General features: G+C 44.1%; 2 protein-coding genes across 3 annotated transcripts in view; both read right to left on the bottom strand.

The window, feature by feature from the left end:
• Window positions 1-740: 740 nt before the first annotated feature.
• RSKR (ribosomal protein S6 kinase related) lies at window positions 741-5,029 on the bottom strand. Its single transcript, XM_041725488.1, has 12 exons — window positions 4,726-5,029; window positions 4,086-4,331; window positions 3,912-3,995; window positions 3,730-3,798; window positions 3,306-3,375; window positions 2,978-3,082; window positions 2,762-2,802; window positions 2,474-2,501; window positions 2,273-2,362; window positions 2,100-2,188; window positions 1,859-1,969; window positions 741-1,423 (listed from the first exon to the last, which is right to left on the bottom strand). Exons 1-12 carry the CDS (start codon window positions 4,780-4,782, stop codon window positions 1,202-1,204), a joined length of 1,212 nt encoding a protein of 403 aa, XP_041581422.1. The 5' UTR covers window positions 4,783-5,029; the 3' UTR covers window positions 741-1,201.
• A 145-nt stretch (window positions 5,030-5,174) lies between these two features.
• KIAA0100 (KIAA0100 ortholog) overlaps window positions 5,175-20,370 on the bottom strand; it is a 28,924-nt gene continuing 13,728 nt past the window's right edge. The window contains exons 24-39 of one of the 2 annotated variants that reach the window (XM_041725487.1): window positions 18,719-19,013; window positions 15,506-15,663; window positions 15,021-15,227; window positions 11,786-11,885; window positions 11,410-11,592; window positions 10,929-11,050; window positions 10,280-10,435; window positions 10,076-10,197; window positions 9,037-9,217; window positions 8,133-8,219; window positions 7,603-7,713; window positions 7,334-7,469; window positions 7,099-7,229; window positions 6,824-6,925; window positions 6,384-6,518; window positions 5,175-5,974 (exon numbers count right to left, since the gene is read on the bottom strand). In XM_041725487.1, coding sequence (XP_041581421.1) covers window positions 5,792-5,974; window positions 6,384-6,518; window positions 6,824-6,925; window positions 7,099-7,229; window positions 7,334-7,469; window positions 7,603-7,713; window positions 8,133-8,219; window positions 9,037-9,217; window positions 10,076-10,197; window positions 10,280-10,435; window positions 10,929-11,050; window positions 11,410-11,592; window positions 11,786-11,885; window positions 15,021-15,227; window positions 15,506-15,663; window positions 18,719-19,013 — 2,409 coding nt within the window. In that variant the 3' untranslated portion in view covers window positions 5,175-5,791. Of the gene's footprint in view, window positions 5,975-6,383; window positions 6,519-6,823; window positions 6,926-7,098; window positions 7,230-7,333; window positions 7,486-7,602; window positions 7,714-8,132; window positions 8,220-9,036; window positions 9,218-10,075; window positions 10,198-10,279; window positions 10,436-10,928; window positions 11,051-11,409; window positions 11,593-11,785; window positions 11,886-15,020; window positions 15,228-15,505; window positions 15,664-18,718; window positions 19,014-20,370 lie in introns of those variants that run through there. The other variant, XR_005983137.1, reaches the window with a different exon arrangement.

Genomic DNA, 20,370 nt, shown 5'->3' with positions numbered 1-20,370 from the left:
AGGCTCCCTCCGGGAAGCCTGCTGTGGGACTCGATCCCAGGACCCCAGGATCATGACCTGAGCCAAACAAAGGTAGACGCTCAACCGCTGAGTCACCCAGGAGCCCCAAGAATCTTAGGTCTTTTGAAGAGGTTTTGTTTTGGAAAAAAAAATTCTATAGCTATTCCAATTAGCCTTAGAAGACATTTAACCCACACTTGTTTCTGTTCCTATTCCTCACATTAGGCTGTTAGATTCACTTTTGAAATTTTTAAAAACTGGATTACAGACTGGCTTTGAGCCCCAGATCATATGTCTTAGCTGCATATTTAGGGGTTAAAATGCCAGCTTTTGAGACATTTGAAAAACATTCATACTATTTCCAACAAGCCTATTAAACACATAAATAGCACCTTGAGACCCCGTGAAGTATCATTATTGCTCAAGAAAGGAAATGTGGGGATCCCTGGGTGGCTCAGCGGTTTAGCGCCTGCCTTCAGCCCCGGGTGTGATCCTGGAGTCCAAGGATCGAGTCCTACATTGGGCTCCCTGCGTGGAGCTTGCTTCTCCCTTTGCCTGTGTCTCTGCCTCTCTCTCTCTCTGTGTCTCTCATGAATAAATAAAATCCTTAAAAAAAAAATTTAAAAAAAAAAAAAAGAAATATGGCAGGGGCACCTGGGTGCCTCAGTCAGTTAAGCATACGACTCCTGATTTCATCTTAGGTCATAATCTCTGGGTTGTGAGATTGAGCCCCAAGTTATTGGCTCTGAGCTGGGCATGGAGCCTGCTTAAGATTCTTGGTCTCCCTTTACCCCTCCCCTATAATAAAGAAAAATAAAGAAAAGAAATATGGCAGAGAAACAAGGAAAGGGAAAAGTAGAATAAGCCTCTGACTGAAAGCTTCAGGGTATGAAGCTTCAGGGTATGAGCACTGGAGAAATGAAGCAAAGGAAAAGGTCAACACTCTGAGATGTTGAATTGAGAGCTGGGTTGTTGTGCTCACTTCGGCAGCACATGTACTAAAAAAAAAGAGAGCTGGGTTGTATTAGAGGGTGGGGAGGGATAGGGCCATTGTGGCTGCCAATAGCAGAATGTCCAAGATTTGAACTCTGGTCCAATAAGTAGAACAGAATGGTAACTGGATCATTAAAGTAGTCATACTAAGTTGGCAATGGAGAAATCCTCAGGTTCCCAGATGGGTCCCAATCTATAGTAGAGGGGCTCAAGCAAGGCTGGGATGGTTCAGGTAGGACTCCAGGTTACAGTCAAAATCTTTGAAAAGCATGGATTCCGATGGAGTGGGCTGAGTAGCTTGTGTCTCCATGACAAAGTTCATTGGCTGCTTCCGTAGGAGCTCTGGGTCAAAGGCCACACCCCGAAAGAAAGGGTGGACCTGGAAGTGATGCAAGTAACGTAGTCGATGGAGGGGATTCTGGCATAAGAGCTGAAGGCAAATAGAAATGAAGGATGAGGGACTGGAATGGGAAGGGGGCTAAACAGAAAACTGGAGAAGAAGTTCACAGAGCTGTGGAGGGCAGGAAGAAGAATCAAAAAAAGGATTTGAAAGAGACAGAAACAGACTAATTTGGGGGCAAAGGCAGGAATAAAAAGGTGCTGTATTGACTGGTAGGAGTAATACTCGCCTTCTTTCAGAAGTGATCTGTTATGGATGGGGAGGATACTTGAAGGATGAGGAACTCAGAAGTCAAATCTGAAGTGCTGTTTAGAGGGTAAGTGGTGAGGGTGGTACTTGATCAAAATGGAACACACCCCCACCCCACCCAGATTATTAGAGGAATGGGGAAATATCACTTCAGCAATAGGGAAGGAGAGAATGAATGGTTTGGTAGTGAAGAAGGAAAATTGTGTTCACCCTTACCTCATGGAGCAGGAGTGAGAGCCCCTGGTTAAGAGAAGATGGGATCTCAGAATCATAGTAGGTCACACTTGCCAACATGGCCACATGATCTCTCTCTGCAGCCACTGGGAACTGAGTTAAGGGGGGGGAGGAGGGGGCACGTATCACTGCTTGGCAGGAATAAGGCAAGATTTCCTAAGGTCTTCTTCCCACTACAGGGAAAAGCCTCTCTCTTTGCCCGACATCCCTACCATTCTCTCACCTTCCCAGTTGCCAGAGAGAAAAGCAAGACACCCAGGGACCACCAATCAGCAGCATGGTTGTAAGGCCCTCCACTCAGGACCTCTGGGGCTAGATTTGAAGGACAGTTGTCACTGGTATCAATTGGCTATCCTCCAACCAATGCTTACCCACCAGCTTTAGCCCCTCTCTCACCCATGTACTGAAGAGTGCCACAAATAGTATAGGCTCGGGCTCCCTGGGGTAGGTGGCGAGACAGACCAAAATCTGTCAGTTTCAGATGGCCTGTGAAAGATAAGGCAACAGCACCACTCTGTTCCTCCCCTTATCAGCCATGACTTATTCCCAAACTGAGGGTACCTCTCATTCTGGGGCTAGGAAAAGAAAAGGACTTACCTTGTTCATCCAGAAGGATATTCTCCATCTGAAAAATCACAGGTGAGAAGTTATTAGTCATCCTCTTCCTTTCAACCCTCTTTCATCATGTATACCTACCTCCCAGCTGAGAAAGATGCCCTATTCAGCATTCAAGCCTATACTTTGATGGCCCTTGCCCAAATCCTTAGTGGCTTATGAGGGCCCTAAGGTCAGCTGTTCTCAGCTGCCCCCCCTGCCTACTTAGATCTGTTGAAACTTCTGACTGAGGCCCCACTTTAGATAAAGAAAAAAAGCACATAACTCTACCTTCACATCTCGATGGATAATGCCCAAGTCATGAAGGTAACCTGTGGATGACAGCAAGTATGGGGTGTGCTAAAGCTCTCCTATGTTTCCAGATTCCCTAATAGTTCCCATCCCATTCCTATCCTTGTTCTTTGACCTCCAGGGTTAATATCAGTTCTCTCTGCCCCTCCCTCTTAATTCTTCCCTCATTTCTATTACCATTCCTGTTTCACTTACACAGCACCAGAACCAGTTCAGCAGCAAAGAGGCGGATGGAAGCCTCAGCAAAGCAGCCAACAGAGGACCAGAGGGAGTACAGATCTGTACTGCAGTAGCTGCACACTGCAAAGTACCAGAAGTCTAGGCAATATTAGAGGGTTACTGTGTCTGGGCCCAAAGCATTTTATTTTAGGCCTCTTGCCCAAACTCAAGCCACCCATTGTTCCCTCTCCCTTTGAGAGAGAAAAGTGCTCTGAGAAGGGAGAACAAGCCAAAGGGATGGGTAATCTCAGGTGGAGAGTACAACAGAAGGACTCTTGGGAATGAGGAGAAACCAGTCACTCACTAATGAAGAGGTGCCGTTTTCCCTGCCAGCTGTCCCCCAAACTGTGTACAAAAGGATGCTTGATCTGTCGCTAGGAATGAAGAAAACAGGAAGTTACGGAGGAAAAAGGTCACTGGGGATCAAGGCAGCCAAGAAGTCAGGATTTACCTAGTTGTGCAGAAAAGGAGCTGCTGCCCCACCTCTTGGTTCAGGTGAACTAAATCCCAAAACCAGCAGGATACTGAGAAACACCTAAGATATGCTGGAGGGACACACTGGACACAGGACCTAGAATTAACTGATAACTACTTTTCCCAGGATCTACTTTAGTTGAAGCAGAGGGAGGGGACAGAACCAGGAAGAGCAGGACAGTTGGACCGGAAAGGTGCTTTCTCCACCTGCGGTTTAGTTCTTCCTAGGATCCATTCCTGGGCTCTGTGCATACCTGGATGCTAACTTCCTCTTTGCATTGCCTTAGGATGTCCCTCTGTAGGACCTTTACCTTGGGCACCACCTATAAAAGGAGAGGAGTGATGACTCCTATAGGTTATGCCCACCATACCTTTCTGAAATCAAGGTTGGAGGCAGGGACTAGAGAATGATGTGGAAGAGTACCTGGATCCCTACCTTCACTGCAAATACTGCTTTCTGGCCACAATCTAGCACTTTGAGGACTGTTCCAAAGGAGCCTTTAGCCACAAGGCCTAAAATCTGTAGAGAAATGGAGTAGGGCTGTTGAAATTCTAGCCACTTCTAGATATCTCCCCCCAAGACTGATACCCCTTCCAGGGACTGACCTACCTTCAGCTGATGATGCCCCCTCAGGGGCCTAATGGGAAACTCCGGCAGAAAAAGGTTGACAAACTGAGGCACTGGCCACTCAGACAGAGGCTTCTCTATTAGCAATGGGGCCGGCTCCGGGGGTTCCTGGTGTAGGCACTGATGTCTCCGTAGTCCCCACAACTCTTCTAGACCTGACCTGGTAGTCCCCACACCTGACCAGAGGCTCTTCCAGCCTCGGACCCAGGGACCCTGGATGTTGCCACCCTGCTAAGAACCAAGGGAACCACTCTAAACCTCTGCCCTTGAGGCATTACAAGTTCTGCCCATCAGAACTTAGAAGGTATACCCTCAAATCCCAATCTTAGATGTTTTTGAGCACGAGGCAAATTTGCCATTGCTCTTGCTTTAGGCCAAGGCCTAGATTTCCTGGATATGATTCAAATCCTGTAGGAAAGCAGTATTTGGACACTTTCCCTTTGAGGCATCAGAAATTCAGCCTGTGCCTCTTACTATGGGGTTGGGATATTTTCAGAGCATAGCCTCCTGTTCCACCTCCACTATGGGCATCACTAACATTCTCCGCACCAGTTAGTTCCTAGGCCTTAAGCCCATGCCCCTTCACCTCCCCTAAATAGGCTGCCAGAGCCCCACAGCCTACCTTATGAGAAGCAGCCACCGGGGCATGTTGCCCCTGCCGACAGCTCACTGTTCCCATTCAAAGCCTCTGCTTCCTCTCTCCTCCTGCTAAATCTGCTGTTACATAAGCAATTCCTCCCCTTATGCTACATTACACATGAGCCCCGCCTCTTCCTTGCTGTTCATGACTAGAGATGCAAATTGCTGCAGCCTAACCCCACTCTTATCCTCAAATCCTATCCCCCACCCCCACCCCAGTTATGAACAGGCTCATAGCCAGCACTAAAATGTGCAGAGACCTATTAGGGGGCCAGCGTCAAACCAGAGCTGGGAAGTATCCATGATATAGTTTCACAGGATGGTAGAGGCCTTCCTCAGAGTAACAGCTAAAGGATATGTCTTGGGTTGATGGGGAGGGACGGACACAGGTTGAACCCATATGCACTTAACACGCCAAAAAAAAAAAAAAAATCAACTTTAAATATATTTTTCTCTTTGTTTTCTTTCCATTCTCCAGGACATACCCCAAGGGGACCCATGGCCAGCCCTGGCACCTATTGCCATCTTCCCAAGTGAACTTGGCACAGATTGAAAAGGGGCTGATTTCCCCCCAGAACCCTAATATCTCTCATACAAGGCAGTGAAATAAGGAACAGAGCAGCTCCTCCCCTCAAGTTTCCAGCACAGAGGGAGAGCAGTTACACTTAGAAATATATATGTATGTATTTATATATAGGTCTATAAAAATTTATCACACTTGATCAGAACTGTCCCTCCCACCCTTTCAGTTGCCCCCAAGGGAACCAGATCCTGATCCTGGGCCCATTCCCTGGGTCTTGCTCTCTTGATGCCTCTGGCCCTTGGCCTGCTGATCAGTGTGAGGTAGAACTCAGCATTATTATCCACCATATTCTGCAGGGAACAGGCCAGCTGTTAAAAGAGCAGTGCTTCTCTCCACAGTACCCTGTGGTGTCCCAAACCCCCCGCCCCCAAATCCTGATAGTGAAGGGAGACGCCTCCCACCCCACAAGTCCCTGGGGCCTGAGCCAGAGTCAGATCCTGTACTGCAGCCACTCTTGGATGCTGGATCACTTGCGCCTGCCAAAGATGGACTTCTTGCCAGGGTTCTTGTTGCCCACACTTAAACCGATGAGGAGCCGGGCTTTCTCCTCCTCTTCTTGCTGCTGCATGTTGAGGTCTGATTTAGTTTCTAGCTTTCCTCGGACCTCAGACCCTGTTGCAGGCTTCAGCCTTAGCTTCTCTTTGATTACCTGATAAGTTAGGAGAAGGGAAGCATTAGTGGGATAAGCAGAATAAATCAATGTGAACCAAATCAATAAAGATTTATTAAGCTTACATTAAGACACAATGGGGCAATTCAAATTATAAAATTATCTCTGCTGTTAAGAAGCTTACAGTCTAATTAGAACCCATTCTGAACCTGAAGTTGCATCAGCCCTCAGTTTCCTAAAAATCAACAGTAGTTAACATATATGAAACACTCAGTAAACATTTAATTTAGTCATCTGACCAAAGTCATGGAGAGCGCAGCTCACTTCATTCACCCGCCCATTCCTAAGGCTGCTTGTCCTACATATGTCCTACAATGAAATGCTCCTGAGCACAGGATCTGTTTGCCAGCCCCTGCTAACCAAAGAGCCATGAATTCTGCCGGGATACCTGGGCAACTAGGGCTTTGCGGCTGTCCCTCTTGACAGCCATGGCAAAGTCTAGCCATGTCCATGTGTTGTTATGGTACTCCAGACAGGGCAGCACCAGGTTAAGGTCACCCCAATCCACACTGTTTTTCTCACCCTGCAAGAGAAGGAGGGGAAAAGGACAGAGAAAAGAAGAATGAAAAGATACATTAGCTGCCATTTTTAGTTCAACCTAGTACTTGAGTCGGAAGTCTAGTACTTTCCTACAGCAGCAATTTACAGATACTGATTCCCCTTACCTCATCCTGTAATGGTACTGACTCCTGAAGGCAGCAGAGGGAATAGCAGATTATCACCCATAGACCAACTTCACAAACTAGATTGTCCATGCCTAACTTTAATCTCTGATCTTATCTGGCTCCCTTCCCACCCTGTTCTAGAAAGTACTAGGGAGGAACAGACCTTGTAACTGACGCACAGAGGAACCTGTGGAATCTTTATGTAGATGAAGGAGTTGTTCATGGCAGCTCGCTCTTTCATCTTGTCAATATCATCCACAGGGTGCTAGGAGAGGCAGGAAAGGAGTGTGAGTCCCTGAAACCATCAGAAGAAACTCAGGAAAGGAGATGTCTCCATCTCCTTTCATCCCTGGAAAAGACTGAAGACACCCCCAGCTGGCCCAAACAGAGAATCTCAGGACAGTCCCATCTCTCCATGATCAGGGGCATGTCTGGTACCTCAGGTACTTTCCGAAATGATCTTCTGACACCAGAACTCCGGTTTAAGCCTTGTGCCACACCCTTCCCAGGGCCCAGTGGTGCTGCATCATCTGTAGCAATCAGCTGCCGAGGCTTCACCACTGGTATTCCTATGAAAAAGCAAGCATACCAGCTGCTATCCTCTTTTTGAAGCTTTAGCTATCTCTGGGGCCACTACCCCAGTCTTCTGGAGCTCCACCATAAAAGTTCTCACCAGTAGTCACCAGTTTGGACTTATCTTCTTCATCACCAACCTCATCATCTTCCACACTTCGGCCAGGAAAGAAAAAGCCCATTATTCTATGAAAGAACTGGTGTGTCAGCTGGATGGTGAGAGGCACCACATTTACCTAAAGAGGAAAAAGGCTGAAGAAGCAATTAAGCTCAGATATCATCCCTCAGTTTACCTACCCCTAACATAGTATAACAACACAGCTTTTGAGTGCCCTTTGTTTCTGGATCCCCAAAGGACTATATATTAACCTCAAAGTGTTCCTTAACAGAAATACCCCCAACAGGGGGCCGGACTTTGCTGAAGAGGCGGAGGGCGAGCTGTCGCCCAGACTGGCAGGAACTCTGGGGCCGCAGGACTACCTGTAGGATAAAGAGTGATAAATCAACCCACAAATCCATGCAGACTAAAAGGAAAAGCAATAGTCTTGCTAAGCTGGACAAACGTTCAACCTCTCAGATCACCACACTGTTTCCCATATTGGATTTATGTGGAAGGGCCCTTACAAATGGGCCCCTGTGTTAGGGGGCGCCTGGGTGGCTCAATTAGCTAAGCATCTAACTCTTGATTTCAGCTCAGGTCATGATCTCAGGGCTGAGATCAAGCTCCACATTGGGCTCCATGCTGAGCACAGAGTCCGCTTAGGATTCTCTCTTTTCTTCTCACTCTGCCCCTCCCCTCACTCATGCTCACTCGATCTCTCTCTAAAAAAAAAAAATCTTAAAAATGCCCTATGTTAGGAAGCATGAGAATGGGATAGGAATGAGGAAATAAGACTTGCCTTATAAACTGCATTGGGGAGGAGGTTGTTCATAGTGAACCAGCCCAACTCCAGAAGATGTTCTGCTGTGTCATCAGACTTATTCACCTATAATGACAGATTTCCACACACACACATACTATAAATAAGCCTTTTATCAGGAGCTTGCTAGAGGATTGCTACATGTTCTGTTTTCAGGTTCTCCATATGTTTAATCCCAACCTTTAGTATCTCTTTCAATTCCATACAATAATCAATTCACTCTTTAATCCAGAGTTTCTCGTGGGTACTACTGGCAAGGCCACTAAATGCCAGTAGTACTTCCCAGTCACTGTGATATTCAAAAATAGTTTCACATATTTCCAAACTCCCAGAGGGAAAGGGTACAGAATAATGAATCATGTCTTCTCCTCCATGCCATTGGTTACTTATTGCAGGAAAGGGAAAGCTGAATGTCAGTACAGAATTAACAATTCTATTCCAGGGTAGCCTGGGTGGCTCGGTGGTTTAGCGCCACCTTCAGCCCAGGGCCTGATCCTGGAGACCCGGGATGGAGTCCCACGTCGGGCTCCCTGCATGGAGTCTGCTTCTCCCTCTGCCTGTGTCTCTGCCTCTCTGTCTCTCATGAATAAATAAAATCTTAAAAAAAAAAAAAAATTCTATTCCAAGTTGGACTTGGACGATTACTTCCCTCTGGGCCATATTTCTAGGGATAATCTTATTCGATGAAATAAGCATTTGTTCAAACTCATCTATATCTGTATTATTTTATAGTATAAACAGTTGTGTCTAAGAGGGATCTGTGCTCATGTCTCTATCATTAATATCATTAGCCTCTTTGTATCGCTTTCTGTAAGTTAAGACTCCTGAGATAGATCAATGCCTCTCAACATGCTGCTTTTGTATGACCATATATACCCGATACCTTGCTGTAGAGGAACCGCTGCAGCTCCAGTTCAGCAATTCCTAGCTGTCCATCTTCCTCTGTCAAGCGCCATCGTGCCTGAGCAAAGTAGAACTCAGTGCGACGGACCACACTCACATCTTCTTGTTGCTTTCGCAACTCCATCTTATTGGCCTGCTGCAATTGGAAGTCCTTAAAACACCTATAAATGGACAGGAGGGCCAAAGCCAATAAGGGTAACAGCATTTGGGTCGGGGGTAGAGTGGAATGAGATAAACCCAGAAATGGACCTATTTTGGACAGGTATTCCCTAAATTTTTTTCACTGGATTCATTGCTTCTCACACCTGGGGCCTGGAAGAATAAGTTCCATCTTTTAGTTCTGTAGCTGCTGCTGTTTTTTTTTTTTTTTTAAAGTAAGCTCTATGCCTAATGTGACACTTGAACTCATGATCCTGAGATCAAGAGTCACACGCTCCACTAAGCCAGCCAGGTGCTCCCCATAGCTAATAAAGTAGTCTCTGCCTGTTAATAAACCCCTACAATTGTATCTGCAATTGTGTTCCTTACTGATCAACTTCGACATTTTATTTTCAGAGACACTTGGGTGGCTCAGTTGTTGGGGGTCTGCCTTTGGCTCAGGTCATGATCCTGGGGTCCTGGGATCAAGTCTCACTTCAGGCTCCCCACAGGGAGCCTGCTTCTCCCTCTGCCTATGTCTCTGTCTCTCTCTCTGTCATGAATAAATAAATCTTAAAAAAAAAAAAAAAAAAAAGACATTTTATTTTCAGTTCACCTGCATAGTTGCAAGGCCACAAAAGTGATCTTTCCAAACCATCTGATTTTCCCCTTTCCCAGGAGGTACTCTAATAAGAAGACAAAGGAAGGGCTCTCCTGTTCTCAATTCGTGGCCAAGTCCAGCAAGACTCATTCAGGAACTGCCCAAATCTACATCAGCCTTTGATAATGCACACTAGACCTAAAGACTATCATAACATGGGCAAAGAAGAGAAATCAATACTAGCTGGCATTCTGGAAAAAGAGAAAGAATGCTGTGGCACCTGATGAGGATATTAAGCTCTTCACTTTCCAGCTGTAGGCTAGCCTTCTCCTGGTTTAGCTGCAACTGGAGCTTTTGGTTCAGGTCAAGTAGGTTCTCATTCTTGCTGTCATCCTGCAAAGACTAGGGAACCAGGACAGGAGAGACTGAGAGGAGATCTCCCTTGTCCTAGGAGAATACCCTCTCAGACTGCCCTGATAACTACCTTCATGATAGAATATATCTGCTTTTCCAGCTGCCGTATCTGGGCCACATGCTGCCGCACAGCCTCCTGCAAATGTAATATGCTGCTACGTTGTTCCTCAGGATTGCTAGATATCTCAAGCTGGAACCTGACCCGCTGCTTCTTCTCACTGTGTTCCTGAAGGAATGGAAAAGGAGATGAACAAGATTTTTTAATAGACAAGTCTTGCAGTAAAGTGAAACAGAGAAAGAAACAAGGAATAGGGATCTCTTCTGGAAAGCTTACCTGTATCCGTCACCATTAGTAACAAGTGTAAGGGGTAGGCCAATGCAGAAGTAGTAAAAATTTCACAGTAAGCCAGTCCCACAGGGTAGGGATGGAGGTGATAGTGAGAACTAGTTACTGTTCTTAGAGATATTGAAGTGACTGAGTAGAGAACTAACCAAAAAAAAAAAAAAAAAAAAAGTAAACAAGCTCTATAGTTTTCGGAACACTCAGACCTTTCCTAGATAAGTGAAATTTCAATGGCTGCTGTTGACTAACAGGATGTACCAACCCCAAGGTCCTTTTTTCAATTTGAAGCATGGCTTTTCTTACTGGACGCCAAATAAAGCACAAGGTCAGTGGGTTCCTATGGCTAACTGGCATTCTACAGGGGCACATTGCTCACCTTCCGCTTGGGTTCTACGTGAAGCAGCAGGTTGTTGACAATGTCCAGGATCATAGCATACTGAGCCGGATTGGTAGAGATTTCCAGCTCATGATGAATAAGGGTGAAGGTATCCACAGCCCCTATGTAATTGTTAGCAGCTAAGTAAGAAACTCAAGTTTCTATCTACCCCACCTTCTAACCCATATTTGGAACCACCCCTGTTAGTTAACCCCATAGAAATGGATCAGTGAGAGATCCTCATGGGTAGAAAATATGTTTGCTTATTTTAGAATCAAACAATACCAATTTACCCCAGTTTCCCTCCAAGAGTAAAGTTTATTGTCTTATGGCAAAACTTACATAATGTAGAGCAAAGTGAAAATGTTAATGCCCAGTCCACAGTGGGACTTCTAATAACACTACTAACTCAAAACCACTAAGGAAATAACACGAGTTCCCTAGTTCCCTTCTAAAAGCCTTTCAAGCCCTAAATAAATACCTTCGTGTTTCTTTAGGAGATCTTCCTTTTCCTGGTTCTCATGGACCTCAGGTGGCTTAATCTGAGTTGCTAGTTCAGGATCAATATCATGGCTGTAACTAATATAGTACATTCGGCAGCTACAGCGTGAAATGATCCGCTGGACTTGCTGGGCTTGTTGCGCCTCAGCTGGCTGGTTCCAATCTGGAAAGAGGTGGGAAAGAGAAAGACATTCTCAATAGCAGTATTGTAATAGCCTTCAGCTACGTGTGATGTCTAGAGAACTCCAAACACTTGCTTTCAACCTAGCCTAACACAAAATGGTCCTACTCCAGCATATGTTAATCTTAAGAGCACATAAGAAGATACACGTGATGGGGAATAAGGGAGAACTGACCTGTGGTCGTGGTAACCATGCCTCCCACTGCCTGCCCGCTCTCCATCAGCTCCTGCACAGAATCCAGACTACGTTGCCGGTGCTCCTCAATATTCTTTACCTGAAGACAGAGATATAGGTACCTTTAACTCCTGGCCAACTGGATCATAGATGCAAGTAGTTATACTTACCATCCAAATTTCTACTGCCTGGAATAGCTTGAAGGGTCTCCCAGGGTAGAAGACATACATGACTCTCTCTTGGCCTAAACCACCCAAATTCTTCAAAGCCAAATGAGTTACATGTACATTTTACCAGACATGCAGGCCTGAGGCAAGAAAGGGAAGCTAGATTAAAATCAAATCCTGGCAGCCTAGGTGGCTCAGCAGTTTAGTGCCGCCTTCAGCCCAGGGCCTGATCCTGGAGACCTGGGACCAAGTCCCACATCGGGCTCCCTGCATGGAGCCTGCTTCTCCCTCTGCCTCTGTCTCTGCTTCTCTCTGTGTGTGTTTTTCATGAATAAATAAATAAAATCTTAAATGTCATGGAGATGGATGGTACTGATGGTTAAACAACATTATGAATGTACTGAATACTAATGAACTTTACACTTAAAAATGGTTAAAACAGGGACGCCTGCATGGCTCAGCAGAGGAGCGCCTGCCTTTGGCCCAGGTGTGATCCTGGCATCCCAGGATCAAGTCCCACATCAGGCTCCCTGCATGGAGCCTGCTTCTTCTTCTGCCTATGCCTCTGCCTCTCTCTCTTTGTGTCTCTCATGAATAAATCTTTTAAAAATAAATAGTTAAAACAGTAAATGTTATATTTTACTATATAAATATATTTATATGTATATGTAAATTTCATATGTTTTACCATATACGTACTTATACATGTATAAAATATACATGTATTTACAATTTTAAAAATTAGGGAAAAAAATCAAATCATGTCAAGCACAAAAAATTTCATTGAAAACAATGACTTTCCCACCCACTTTGATATTTATGTGTTTGTGTTCTTGCTGTTTTCTGTCTTCAGACAACCACTCTGATATTGTTGCCATGGGGTAAAGGAAATGAATTCTTTTGACTCTGCCAAGCTGAAGTCAAAATGAATAATAAAATGAATAATATGTTTGGAAGGCCAAAAGCAAATCTGCCAAGTCACAAAAAAATTCATATAGAAAAGGCAAGATCAAAGTCCCCTCCCAACTCAGTGAAGGAAACCATAAGCAAGATGCAAAGGCCACCTACTGAAAGGGAGAAGATATCTGCAAATAATACATGAGGAACTCCTACAACTCAACACCAAAAAAAAAATTAATCCAGTTTAAAAATGGGCAGAGGACCTGAGTAGACATTTTTCAAAAAAAGACATAAAGATAGCTAACAGACACTTGAAATGATGCTCAACATCACTCATCATCAGGGTAATGCAAATCAAAACCACTTCACACCAAAGTGGCTAATATCAGGGCGCCTGGGTGGCTCATTTGATTAAGTAACCAACTCATGGTTTCAGCTCAGGTCATGATTTCAGGGTCTTGGGATTGTGCCCCACATTGGGTTCTACACTCAGTGTGGAGTCAGCTCGAGATTCTCTCTTCCTCTCCCCTTACCCTTACCCCTGCACCCACACATGTGCACACTCCCTCTCTCTCAAATAAATAAAATCTAAAAAAAAACCCAAAACACAACAAAAAGTCCCTCCCACCTAATCCAAAAATATTCTACTCTAATGCTAGTATCACAGCCTGAAGGGGGAGAAAAGAGGTTCACATGCAAAAGAAGGCATGGCTAAAAGAAGCAGAGGCCCAGAAAATGCTAGTCAGATCTTACATAGCTCATCCTGCCTACCTCTGCCTGAATAGTTAATACCTTCTGTGCCTACCTCCTGAGTCTACTGATAAAGAGTAGGGCTTGCTTGAACCACAGCTGTAATATGACCTCTCATATTACCAATAACTTGACCCTTACTTGGCTTAACATCTGATTAAATGATTACCTTGTATGTAATTACACCTGAGGTTGCTTGGATTGAGCCTTAAGGTCGTTGGAGTTAAGAAATACCAGGCAAGGAAGAGGGAAGAGTAGGATTAGCTTTTCCCCCTTGAGTATAGTGGCAAATGAAGTTATCATATTGGTGTTTAACAGATGTAGCTGGATCAGTAACTCATTTGGGTGTACCAGGCCCAGCACAATGTGGACACTTCACACCCGTGCAAGTAGTAACAATGCAGAATTATTTGTTAGATACATTTTATAAACTATTAGATCTCCCAATAATTCTGATATTATATCCTAGAAATTATAATGCAAATTCAGTTTTACTAAGCTGAAAAGAAAATCTAGTCTAGTCCCTGCCAACTGCTCACAATTTCACCATCTAACAAAACATTATCTTGACACACAGTGAGACCTCCCCTGACATAACTTTTAAAAAACGGAATGATTATTTTCCTTCTAAATAAAGCTTTATATTTTTCTTTTTAAAGATTTTATTTATTTATTCATGATAGACATAGAGAGAAAGAGAGAGGCAGAGACACAGGCAGAGGGAGAAGCAGGCTCCATGCCGGAAGCCCGACGTGGGACTCGATCCCAGGACTCCAGGATCGCGCCCTGGGCCAAAGGCAGGCGCTAAACCACTGAGCCACCCAGGGATCCCCAAGCTTTATATTTTTCAAAGCACTCTCTCACTGATCCTTTCAACAATCCTGTGAGAGGGAAGTATTAACTCAATTTTACAAATAATGGTAATTCACTCAAAGGCTTATGGCTACATAATAGCATTAGAACTCACATAACCTGACTCCTAGACAAGCAATTTTTCTATTCAACCTTACTGCTTTGCTGAAATAACCAATCAACCATCTTCATAAGAGAAACCAGAGAAAGGATAGAAAGAGAATTTATCTAAAGTCCTCAGACTTACTGCCTGTTTTATTGGCTGCCCATTGATTAATATGATTTATTAGCAGGGGCCCATTTTATTCTAGTGCTGGGAAATGAGAGAGTTCCCTTTGCAATGAAAAAGAATAGCAAGAGATTAAAAAAAAAAAAAAGCACTCTGTTCTCACAGACCACAGATCAGAGACTACCTAGAATTCCTACATTCAAGGTGTTACCAGCTTCATTATTCTGCTAAGCTGGTAGCAACAGGTACTATCAGAAATCTTTCAAGTAGTCTGCTGGAAGGAGCCAAATATGGAAAGCTGGGAATATAACGGGCCTTCCCAACCCCGCTGACTAACCTCTAACCACAGCTGTCGGCCATCCTGCTCAGTGGGGCTGCTTTCAGTGGTGGCAAAGTACTGCATGCCATCCAGTAGGCAAGTCCAAGATGTCTTTTGCTTCAGTGTGTCACCATACCAGGCTGGATGGTGTTGGCACTGCAGCAGCTGAGCTTTGGCAGCTGATACAATGACACAGCCTTCTGTCTCTGCTCCACGAAGAACCATCTACGCCGTAGGCAGAAGCAGAATCACAGCACAAGGGCCACCAGAGAAGATAAGAAAGTTAGTGAAAAGGTTGTAACAATAACTATAGATGGGCCTAATTCTGGCTTACAGAGTGAACACTATGGTTTTAGATATGAAAGTGATTATCCTGGACACTTGCTGGAAGGAATAATTTTTTGGAGCTCTGTCTGCCCATTCTTATTTGGTGGTGGGAGAAGGTGAACACATATCATTATGATCTAGCCCAATGCTGGGGTGTGCTGGTAAAGAGAAGTTACCTGGCAGTTAACCAGCTCAATAAGGCAGTTTCGGTTATATATGTCATCCGTCTGGCAGGCAGCAATGCCACACAACTGGTCACTCACACCTGACTCCTCTTCTGTGAACACCACAAACCTATCCGTCTCTTCAATCAGCTTCTGCAACATGTAGGCACCTGGCAGAGAAATAGGAAGTGGGGAAAAGTCATAATCTCAAAGGGATAGGGAACACATCTAGGGCCAAACTGATCTTCCTTCAGTATGTCTAGAACATATTCTGCAACCTGTAATTCCAACCTACTCACTCCACCCCTTGATCCCTGAGGACAAAATAAAAGTTATCAATTCATTTTCCCCTCAATTTAACAAAAGTAATAGATTCCCAAGAAAAACTTAGAAATGCTATGTAAGTGGCAGGATTTTTTTCTCTTAGGTATATCAAGCTCTAAATTATTCTAGAATCTTTTTTTTTCATTTCATTTTGTTCCTTACGTTTTTCATTTCATATCATCTTAAATGTTGTTTGTTGACCACTCCTTTTCACAAGAAACCACTCCCTTGGGATCCCTGGGTGGCGCAGCGGTTTGGCGCCTGCCTTTGGCCCAGGGCGCGATCCTGGAGACCCGGGATCGAGTCCCACATCGGGCTCCCGGTGCATGGAGCCTGCTTCTCCCTCTGCCTGTCTCTCTCTCTCTCTCTCTCATGTAAAATAAAATAAAATAAATAAATAAAATAATAAAATAAAATTAAATAAATAAAATTAAATAAAATAAAATAGAAACCACTCCCTTACCATCAGTGCCTCAATGTTTCCATGGCTCTACTGTTTCCTCTGATTATGCCTCTAAATCCTTTTCTCCCAGGTCTTAGAAATAAGTATCTCCTAAGGTCTATCCTGGACATTTCCTTCTCTTCCTCTTTCTTCTAATGAGACTAAAAGTGTATTATGGTTAACAGCAGCCTCCAAAATCAGACTAGTCCACTTAATATTTAAGATCCTATCTCTGCCAGTTACTTGATTGTGACCTTTGGCAGCTTGCTTTAGCCTGTCTCAGTTTCCTTGTCTGTAAAGTAACAGTAACTGTCTCACAAGGTTGTTGAGGGAGTTTTCTGCAACAACACATAGAAGTATTTTGCAGAGTATCTGCCACACAGTAAGCAACTATTATTATCTCCTTGGCGTTAACTCTTAGCTCTATGCTGAAACTCCCAAAGTCTTCATCTCTAGGACTAAGCTTTTAGGTCCTCATCTCCAGCTGTTAGACATTACCTAGATGTGCTGCTTGTGCCACACACTCAGCATGTCCAAATCTGAATTCAACAACCCTATACCTCCCCAAACTCGTCTAGCCTCTGGCTCTCCTATTTCTGATATTAGTGTTACCATCATGCCAGTCCTAGGCTTAAAGCCTTAAAGCAGTCCTTACTGCTTTCACTGTTTTAACTCCTTCCAACTAGTTGTCAAATTTCATACACGCAATAACATTTCAATCCATCCCCTCATTTCCATTCCCACTGCCTCTACCAAGTTCAAGCCTCCATTATATGTTGTTGGGACACTATTATAGTTACCTTATACCTCTTATATCTCTACCTCCAGTTTCTTCCCCTCCAGTCCTCCTCCACAGCACTTCCAGACTTACCTTCCTAAAAGTCAAGTCTAATGATGACACATCCCTATTCAAAAACATTTAGTTAGTTCACCACTATCTACTGAGTAAGGACAACTCCTTAGCCTTTTATGGGTTTTGATAGTCTACATGCAGCTTTCCTTTCCAGGATCTTCCCTCACTCCTCACCTCAGCTACTCTTTATGCCAACTGAAATAAGACTGCTCTTCTTTGAACATACTGGCCTTTACCAACTTCACTCCTATTCAGGATACTCCCTCTGCCTTGAATGTCCTTCCTTCCCACTTCCACGTGTTCAAACCGTATCACACTAAGCCTTCAAAGTCCAGCTTAAATGCTACTTCATCAATAAACCTTTCCCTGATTGCATTCCCTCTTTTACTCCAGTCAAGAACTCCCTCCTTATGCTTTCATTTCTCACTTGTGACACACACCACTTTTCACCTTTTCTCAAAATCACCATAACCTGCGTTCCTCTGTACTTATTATTCCTTCTCCCTAAAATGCCCTCTCCTTTCTCCTTATTTGTTGAACTCTTATTCATCTTTTAATACCTATCTCAATTATCTTTTCTGGGAAGACCTTTCTAGATTTACCTATGCTGATTTAACTACTTTCTTCTTGGGGTGCCTGGGTGGCTCAGTCTGTTGGGCATCTATCTTCGGCTAAGATCATGATCTCGGGGTCCTGGGATCGAGTCCTGCATTGGGTTCCCTGCTTGGTGGGGAGTCTCTGTCTCCCTCTGCTTCTGCCTGCTGTTCCTCCTGCTTGTGCACCCTCTCTCAAGTAAATAAATAAAAATAAATAAATAAGTACTTTCTTCTTGAACATTCTTATAAAACATTTTCATAATGAAATAATAATTTACGTGTCTACCTACTAGTTTCTGAGCTTCCCCTCATTTTTATATCCCTAATGTCTAGGTTTATGTCTGATATATTATAAACCCTCAATAAGCTAAAATGAATCTATGAATTAATGAGTGGTGCGTGAATGAATGAGCTAATCTTAGTTTATCCAATGATAAACTTGTTGTGGCAAGTAGAATGTCAATCATTTTATCTCTCACTGAACCTAGCACAGTGCTTTGTGCCTGTTAAGTACTCAATATATGTTGACTGAACAAATTAATTCATCAAACCACTAAACAATTCTTTAATCCTTTCTTTACCTTAGTCATCCTGTTTTGACCCATCACTCCTTCATGATCCTCTTCTCTTGGCCACAGGATCACACCCTTTAAATAACTCTGTATCACTGCTATGTAAGACTGGAGGGGCCTGAGATGCCTGGGTGCCTCAGTCAGTTAAGTGTCAGCCTTTGGCCCCAGGGTTCTGGGATCAAGCCCACATAGGGCTCCCTGCTCATCAAGGAGTCTGCTTTTCCCTCTCCCTCTGCCCCACCTCTCCACTCCTGCACTGTCTCTAATAAGTAAAATCTTAAAAAAAAAAAAAAAAAAAGAGTGAGGTGGTTTAATATGGAAAAACAATAGCTTTCATTTCTATACCTAGATGAAACCATCTGTGATAGTCCTTCCCAATTCCTGTCCATGTACATATCCTACAACTAACCCGATGAAATCTCATCTTCCCCAGCTTACCTCCTGATGACCCCTTATCAGGCTGTCCGCTAAAGCTGGGAGTGCTGACAGGAGGCGGGGTTGGGGCACTGGTCAGAACACTCTGCTTTGGCTTTTTAGCTGGCATCTGGGGATCAATCTTTAACCCCTTCAGGGCCTCAGTAGAGAGATTACGTTTGAGTACTGCTGCCTTTTTATAGCCATCATATAAACCAAAGGCAATGTCCCGATTTGTGGTTGTCCAGGAAGCCCGTAAATCTACCAAGTGCAGCTGGTGTGTATGAAAGGCAGGATCCCCAACTCGAGTAGAGAGTTCCTAAGAAACAGGAAAAGAACCACAAGGTAGCATGGAAATTCCCACAATTGTTCCTGGATCATAAATGTAGAGGAGGAAAACCACCTTGTTGAATAAGAAATCTATTCTTGGGGTACCTGGGTCGTTCAGCTGGTTAAGCATCCAGCTCTTGATTTTAGCTTAGGTCATGATATCAAAGGGGACTGAGCCCAAAGTTGGGTTCTGCACTGGGCATGGAACCTGCTTAAGATTCTCTCTCTCCCTCTCCTTCTGCTCCCTCTTCCCCAAAGAAAAAAAAGAAAAAAGAAAGAAATCTGTTCTGGGAGAGACAAGAAGACCCTGGAGAAAGAAAAACCTAAGTGGTCTTAATATGTGCACTAGAGGGCAGCCCGGGTGGCTCAGTGGTTTAGCGCTTCAGCCAAGGGCATGATCCTGGAGACCCAGGATCAAGTCCCACCTTGGGCTCCCTGCATGAAGCCTGCTCCCTCTGCCTGTGTCTCTGCCTCTCTCTCTCTTTCTCTCTCTCTCATGAATAAATAAAATCTTTAAAAAAAAAAAGTGCATTAGATTACACTCAGACTATATCCACCGTATTTTACAAGATTCAGAAAATTTCAACATATGGGTAACCTAGCTGGCTCAGTCGGTTGAACATTTGACTCTTGATCTTGGAGTCATGAGTCCAAGCCCCACCTTGGGCATGAAGCCTACTTAATCAAAAAAAAAAAAAAAGAAGAAGAAGAAGGAAAAAGAAGGAAGAAGGAGGAAGAAGAAATAAGAAAGATTATTTCAACACAAAATCTTTCTTTAATTGGGGGAAAAAAAGACATCAAATAAGGTGCTAGGAAATAAGTTTTACTCAGTTTCCTGAAGGGCAAGAGACTATGTTTAGAAGGTGAGGGAGAAAAGGAATTTTCTTTTTTTTTTTTTTAAAGATTTATTTATTCATGAGCGTCACAGAAAGAGAGAGAGAGAGAGAGAGAGAGAGGCACAGACATAGGCAGAGGGAGAAGCAGGCTCCATGCAGGGAGCCTGACATGGGACTCGATCCCAGGTCTCCAGGACCACACCCTGGGCTGAAGGCAGCGCTAAACTGCTGAGACACCCGGGCTGCCCGAAAAAAAAATTTTTCAAAAAGAGGGACAACTGGTACAGCTGACAGTGAGTTCATCATATAGTAATGATACATATGCTTGGAATATAGTTAGAAACGTTACCCGGAACTTAGCCTGAAACCTACTGCTATAGACTGAATTGTTCTGCCAGCCAAAATTCATATGTTAAGATCATAATCCCCAGGATGCCTGGGTGGTTGAGCGTCTGCCTTCGGCTCAGGGCGTGATCCCAGAGTCCCAGGATGAAGTCCTACATCAGGCTC

This window comes from Vulpes lagopus, chromosome 12 (assembly GCF_018345385.1).
Source record: "Vulpes lagopus strain Blue_001 chromosome 12, ASM1834538v1, whole genome shotgun sequence".
NCBI classification, from domain to species: Eukaryota; Metazoa; Chordata; class Mammalia; order Carnivora; family Canidae; genus Vulpes; species Vulpes lagopus.
Note: the sequence above shows the minus strand (reverse complement) of the source record. Positions and strands in the feature narration are given on the sequence as shown.

What these genes read in the sequence shown, in the direction of transcription:
- RSKR (XM_041725488.1), bottom strand. Translation starts at nt 4,782, where the DNA reads ATGGGAACAGTGAGCTGTCGGCAGGGGCAACATGCCCCGGTGGCTGCT. An exon ending in GGGGGCATCATCAGCTGAAG is followed by an intron (nt 3,996 to 4,085) that starts GTAGGTCAGTCC and finishes ATTTCTCTACAG; the next exon opens with ATTTTAGGCCTTGTGGCTAA. An exon ending in AAAACGGCACCTCTTCATTA is followed by an intron (nt 3,083 to 3,305) that starts GTGAGTGACTGG and finishes GGTACTTTGCAG; the next exon opens with TGTGCAGCTACTGCAGTACA.